Raw genomic sequence first — 7,422 nt, 5'->3', positions numbered from 1 at the left:
TTTTTTTGGTCTTTTTGAGACAGGGTCTCCCTGTAGCCCTAGCTGGCCTGAAACTCACTATGTAGATCAGGTTGGCCTTGAACTCACAGAGATCTGCCTGCCTCTGCCTCCCAAGTGCTGGGACTAAAGGCATGTACCACCACGCCTGGTGAAAATTTCCATTTTAATGTCCTTTTTTATAATCATATTTTTCTGCAGTGTACAACTCTGCTTGAATATAAAAATGACATTTAAAAATATTTTCTCATGCAGCTCAAAATTGTTCTGGATTAAGAACCTGTGGACAGTGTTTGGAACATCCAGGATGTGGCTGGTGCAATGATCCTAGTAACACAGGAAGAGGATACTGTATTGAAGGGTCTTCCCGGGGACCAATGAAGCTTGTTGGATTGCATAGTAATGAGGTGGTTCTTGACATCAGTCTTTGCCCCAAAGAAAAGAACTATGAGTGGTCTTTTATCCAGTGTCCAGGTAATAAAAATGTTATGACAAATTTTTGTCTTGAGTACACTGATACATTTTATTGTTTACATCATAAGAGCATAGAATTCACATGCATTTTAGTGTTTCCAGGAAACCTCATGGTAAATATGGGAATCGTGTATGCAACATCTGTGGTGGATTCCCCGACTTTACTGTGAAAGTGGTGTTCACTACTATTCTGTTTTGAAGATCCCTTAGTTTTTCAGGGGCTTCCTTCATTCATAATTTCATATATTGTGCTTTTATTGAAGAAAGGCAACATTCTTGAAAAATTAATTTATTCAGTATATATTTACAGAGTACCTACTGTATGCCAAATAATGTAGTGTTTTAGACTCTAGAGACAAAATAATATTGTTTAATCACTGCATTCATGAACCATATATGTATATTGAAATAAAAAATATGTATGGTATTACATGGTGGTAAGTGCTAGAAAATGAAAGGAGGGAAATAAGGCTTGCTCTTTAGATGGCAAAACCTCACCAAGAAGTTGACATCTACAAACACTTGAAGCAGAACAGGAAATGCATTATGACTGGATTGTCTGTGCGGTAAGTGCTTTAGGAGGGGGTCACAGATTTAGTGAGCTAATCTATCTGGGAGGTGATTCTAGGAGGCTTCACTGAAGAAATGGAGAGCTTTTCAGATTGGAGCTAGAAAACAAATAGTATGTGCATCCCTCTTCTGACCTCCATGACATTGCATGACACAGGTGTACTCACATACATTCAGGCAGTGTACTCATATACATAAAATAAAAATAATAAATAAATTTTTTTTAAAAAAAGAAAGCTGAAATCTATAAGGAAAAAGGGAACATTTGTAGAACTTCAAACTTTCATCTAAAATATTTATTAAGACTGGTGAAATGACTCGGTGGGTAACAGTATTTCCTTTTCAAAGCTGACAGCTGGAGTTCATCAATCCCTAGAACTTACATAAAGATGGAATGAGAGAACCAACTCCACAAATTTTGTCCTCTGACTTATACATGAGGCATGAGTGGGAGGAAGACAAGAGAGGGTAATGGGGGTAATATGATTCAAAAGTGGGTAATGAAACCCCTTATGTATAATTAAGATATGGTAATAAAATCAGTGTGATATTCTGAACTAATGGAACAGAAAAGGATATTTGTGGCAAAATAGATGAAGTGGGACTAAAGTCTGTCATCTAGATAATAGTATTATAAAATGTTCTTTTTTTGTATTAAAATATTTTATTTCTGTTTTTTAATTAAAATTTTATTTATTTTTGTTTTATGTGTATGAGTGTTTTACCTTCATGGGGTCCAGAAGGATCCTCTGGAACTGAACTTACAGACAGTTGTTAGCTGCCACATGGGTGCTGGGAACCAAACCTGGGTCCTCTGCAAGACTAGTCAGTGCTCTTAACCACTGAGCTTTCTCTCTGTCCTTTATATCTGTTTTGTAAATTGTGTTTATATGTGTGCATGAGTTCAATATTCATGGAGTCTAGAAGAGGGTGTTAGAACTCCTGAAGCTAGAGTTGTAGGTGGTTGAGAGATGTCTGATATGGGTACTGGAAATCAAACTCATATCCTCTGCAAAGCAGTAAGTGGTCTTAACTGCTGAGCACCCACCCCATGTTAATTTCTAATTTTGTTGGGTGTGGAGGAAGTTACTAACATTTGGTACACAAGTACACTGGTACTATTTTTGCAATTCTTCTGTAAATCTAAAATTCAAAGTATAGTTTAAAAACAATATAGCAGTTTTAGAAAAGTAGTCAAAGGAAACATGAAAATTATAGTTAGTAGAATTAAAAATTCAGTGAGTACATTAAATAGGTAAAATGTGAAAGACAAATGATCTAAGTAGAAGATAAATTCTAAGAAGCAATTCTGAGTTCAGGAGAAATAAGTAGAAAGAGATGTGTAGGATATAAAAGAGGTTTAAGATGAAAAGTTCTGAGTATACTTAATAGGAGTTTCAGAAAAGGGGAATGATTATCTTTAAAGTTATTGCCCTGCAATGGACTGTAGGCACTAAACACAATTAGTGCTATCTTTTTCAAATATAATATAGAATTTTCTGGAAAAGTTTTATAATCTGAGGGTTAGAAGGGGGCACATGATTTCATAAACTTTTAGTGCATTGATAAAGTAAGTGTTTAGGTAATGCATGTCTTTGTGCACCAGTATTTCAGAAGAAAAACAATTGTTTTTAGAAACTGGGTAGTGAACACATATGTGTCATGAGGAATGTATGCTTCCTTAGTCAGAAAAACATGGTCAGAGATGGTGTTTTTAATTAGTTTGATGATTAATCAGGCTTGTCTACATGATTGGAGTAAGAAGTGCTAACAGGAATAGTACACATCTTTGAGTATGTTTGTGAGGATAGTTCTGGAAAGGATTAACTGAAAGGGGATGATCTGCTCTGACTGTGGCACAGTCTCATAGGCTGGGGCCTACATGGAAGGAAAGGGACATGGATAAAACCAGCTAGCATGAACATCTCTGCTTTTCGATTGTTCTTACTATGACAAAACCATAAGTCAGAATAGCATTCTCCTTTGATTCCTTCTTTGATTCCTCAATGATTTTGACATAGTGGTGGAAAAAACTAATGCCAAAATGCACCGTAAATGTGGGCTGTTAAATTTCAAATCTGACCAAGTGTTGAGAAAGCTTTGCAGCTGGTTTATAAGAGATATTTGGAAAAGCTTGGAGATGCAGAGTAGAGAATCTCTAGAAAGGTATACACAGGGCTCAGTTGACGATTATGGTGGAAGATTAGAATGTCAGAAAATTAAAGACTATGCTCACAAGGTTTTGATATGAACAGGACCTTTGAGAATTGGGTTAGATGTCAGTTGTGTTATATTCTGTTAAGAATTTTTGTATATTTGGTCTGGGTCCAAAGATTTTTTGGGAGTGCAGTCAATGGTGATTCACTAATTGGCAGAGGAAATTTCAAGGCAATCCAACATTCATGTTCTGGTATGGTTATTGCTAGCTGATTTTAGTCAGGTTTATAGTGAGAATTTAGAGCAAAAAGCAGAGCAGAAAAACTTGAAAAACTTGCAATTTGGTCAAGCTTCTGAAAAGTTCATTGGTTAAGATACATTGGATCTAATTACCAGATATTTAAAGTTAGCTATGTAGCTCCATTATGTTTTCCATTTTTGTGGCATTAACATTGTATATAAGATTTTTAGCTTTATGGTGTACCTAAGTTTTGATATATCCTTTGAATTTGAGGATTTTTTTTGTTATTGTTTTGTAAAAATTTAGTTTTTCATTTCTTTATCCCTTGTCTACCTAGTTTCCAAAGGGCATTTCAATTCTTTTACTTGGTGCTTGTCGACCCCACCCTTTGCCCTGTATACCTAAGATTGCTACTTAAAATTATGCCTACTTTTAACTGTCTTTCTTGAATATCATCTGATCTATGAAGGACACAATTTTAGTATTTTCCTATTTAAGATCGACTTTATAGTGTTGTATGTTTTATATCAATCATAAACTTGAAGCTAGTTCTCCTTTTCTGTCTTTTCCCTAGTTTATCTTGAAGAGACTTTGCTTGCCATAATTTTTGCAGTAAGATGATTGCAAAAGGATTTCCTTCTTTTGACCTACTTTTAAAAATTGTTGCTTTCCTTTGTAATCTATATTTGATTTCAAATTTGAGTGTTTTCTGTTATGAAATTATAATGAGGGTATCTGTTGGGATAATTTTCTTTTTAAAAACTTTCTTTTTTAGGGGGACATTTTGTGACAAAACTTAAAGACAGCCTCTGTTATTTTCAGATGCCAAAGCTTTATCTTCTTTTTCATGCTGTTATAAATGAACTCCAAAGAAATTAATTTTTAGTTAGTTTTTGGTTATTTTATAAGAATGAAATTTGCATTGTTATATTTCTTATGTCTAATGTGACTCAGTGAACTTATTTTTCCATTTTAGTAGACTTTTTAAAAATGGAATTACTAGAATTTTCTTTCAGTTGCTTAAATAGTGGTTATTTCCTTTTCAAACCATGCGTTATATTTTAATTCTTTCCTTCTTGTACTGACTAGAAACACCAGTACAGTGTATAATAGAATTGGTCACAGCAGACATTGTACTTAGAAAGCATGTAGCTTTACCTTTATACATGTTGGCTATTATTTTTTTCAATAAATATATTTTATTAGCTTGAAGAAGTTCCCTTCTGTTCTTAGCTATATGGGATTTCTTCTGTAGAAACTCATAAACAGTGCAGTTTTCCCAAAGGCTTTCCTACAGTTACTGTGCTGGTTATATAATTATCATTTGCTAATATTGTTAATTATGTAGATCAATTTTTCTAGTGTGAAACCTAGCTTGTGTTCCTGTAGAAACCCTCCTTGTACATGATGAGCTAGGCTTTTACTGTATTGTTGGATTCAGTTTGCTCAGATTTTGGTACAAATTCCTGTATTTGAATTGATAGAGCTATTGGTCTGAAATTTTCTCCTCTCTCCCCACCCCCCATTTTGGTGTGAGTATAGTGCTATTTTCAAGAGTTGAAGAGCAGAGTATTTCTTCCTCTTATTTTGGGACGATATTGTGTAAAGTTGATACTGTTTTTTCCTTACATGTATGATCAAAAAAGACACCTGAGCATGACATTCCTTTTGAGAGAGAGATTTCAACCACTAGTGCACGTTTTCTAGAGTAGTCTTAGAAGCATTTAAGATGACTTTTTTCTTGTGTGAGTATGGATGGTGGTTTATATTTTTCAGGGAAGTTGTCTAGTCCATCTAAAGTCTTACTGACATGAAGGTCTGTATGATCTTCAGGGATGTCTACCTTTTAATTCTAAGTGTTGATAATTTGTATTTTCTTTTGATTAGTCTGGCTTGAGATTTGTCAATTTTCATTGATCTTATGGATGTTTTGTTTAATTGATTTTTTCTATACTGTCTATATGTATGAAAACTTTATTTTACTTTTTCTTGCTTGCATTTAACTTGCTCTTTTTTCTACTCGTAAGGTGGCAACTGACTTGTTTAGACAATATTTTTCTAATATAATTTAGTGATAAAAATTTCCTCTAAGAACTGATTATGATTAATATAAAAATAATAGCCTGTTTCATTATTCTTACTTTAAGATATCTATACCATATTTAAAGTGTATTTCTTGGGCCCCCCTCAGAGAAGGCTCAGCATGTGAAAGATCTTACTGCGCAAGCCTGACAACCTGAGTTTGATTCCAGAACCCATGTGAAGGTAGAAGGAGAGAAATGATTCTTGTTTGGTTACTTGTTTTGTTTTTCCTTCCTTTCTTTGTTGTTCTTCCTATTTACCTCTTTTCTTACTGCCTTTAGGGTAATTGATGTATCCTGTGGTTTCATTTTATTTTATTTAATGGTTTATTGATTATATCTTATGTTTTAGCTCTAGCCTTTAACTTATCCCTTCCTATATTTAAGTGATAATACATTACACATGTAGTATATACTTGTTGAATATATTACTTACTAAACATATATTGCTTATTAAATAAGTTACTTTTACATTTATTTCAAATTTGAGTATACTTGTAATTTGTTTTAAATGGTAGGTTATCTTTAAAATATATTACATTATTTATTATTTTTACTTTATGTGTTTGAATGTATTGCCTTCGTGTATGTGACTACACCAGTGTTATACAATGCTCATGGAGGACAGAAGAGGGCATCAAATTCCCTTGGAACTGGAGTTATGGACAGTTGTTAACTGCCATGGGTGCTAGGAATCGAACCTAGATCCTCTGCAAGAGCAGCCAGTGCTTTTAACCACTGAGCCATCTTTCTGGCCCCCTTTTTTTTGGGTGCACCTATTCTTTTTTTTTTTTTAAATTTTTAAAAATTATTTATTTAATAACAACACACTTAGAAGAAGCACATCATTACAACACAATTGACATATTCAATAACGGTTTCCTGAGGTAGGATGCATCTCTTTCAAAATTGGCTGTAAATTTTTAGGTTTACAGTTGAATTATTACAGTTATACAATATTGTACTCAGTATAAACCCTATAAGACATAAATTAAATGAGGCTTTAACCTTTAAAAAAGATCTCCATTTCATTATTAAAATACACAGTTTCATACAGAAAAATTTATTTTTAATGCAATTGACATTAAGATGTTTGCACATGCGTTTCTAATCTCTTATATATCTGATTATCACTAGTCACCATTGTTACTTTCGGAGCTCCTTGGTATCTGAGCATGGAATTAAAGTCATCAGGTAGATTTCAATGCTAATGTTTTCACATCTACTAATTATTAAGGAGCAAATTTTTATGCTTTGAAGAATTTTTTAAATCATTTTTTAATTTTTAATAACTACATGATTAGAAGAAGCATTTCACTACAGCTTTAACATATTCAGTAACATACTCCAGAGCAAGAGTACATCTCTTTCACAAGTTGGTGCACAATTGAGGTTCACAAATTGAGTTAAGACAGTTATACAATATTGAACTCAGTATAAGCCTCGTAAGACATAAAATCAATTGTTTTTTAACCATTAAAAAAGATCTCCATTTCGTTTTAGAATATATTGTTCTTTGCAGAAAGAATCATTGTTTTTGCTACTAACACTGAGATATTGGCTCTTGATCAAGGAGGCCAAGGAGACCCCACCAGATGGACTTGAACCAGTGCCCAGTCTACAAAGAGGAGGGTCAACACAGAGGAATCATTTCTCCATGCTTCCAAGCAAAGCCAACCATGGACAAGCAGAACCTTTAGCTTATCTTCACATAGGCAGAACTGGTAAAGGAAAGGAGCCAGGGGCTCCTCCCAAGCCCATGTGACTCCTGAGGAACAGACCCTCAAACGACCTTAAGAGTAAAAATAAATCAATTTATCTGGGCCAACTGTATGGCCTTAAACACCCAAAAGGAAAGTATAACCAAAGATTAAAGGGGCCTATATAATTTCTTAGGAGTCG

General features: G+C 33.9%; 1 protein-coding gene across 3 annotated transcripts in view; it reads left to right on the top strand.

Moving 5' to 3' along the window:
* Atrnl1 (attractin like 1) overlaps window positions 1-7,422 on the top strand; it is a gene marked incomplete at its 5' end in the record, with an annotated part of 630,201 nt that overhangs the window by 101,562 nt on the left and 521,217 nt on the right. For all 3 annotated transcript variants that reach the window (XM_017800920.1, XM_008844317.1, XM_017800921.2), the window contains 1 exon segment: window positions 253-471. In XM_017800920.1, coding sequence (XP_017656409.1) covers window positions 253-471 — 219 coding nt within the window.

Source organism: Nannospalax galili, unplaced genomic scaffold (assembly GCF_000622305.1).
Source record: "Nannospalax galili isolate Female #2095 unplaced genomic scaffold, S.galili_v1.0 scaffold1362, whole genome shotgun sequence".
NCBI classification, from domain to species: Eukaryota; Metazoa; Chordata; class Mammalia; order Rodentia; family Spalacidae; genus Nannospalax; species Nannospalax galili.
This window is presented reverse-complemented; position numbering and strand designations above follow the sequence as displayed.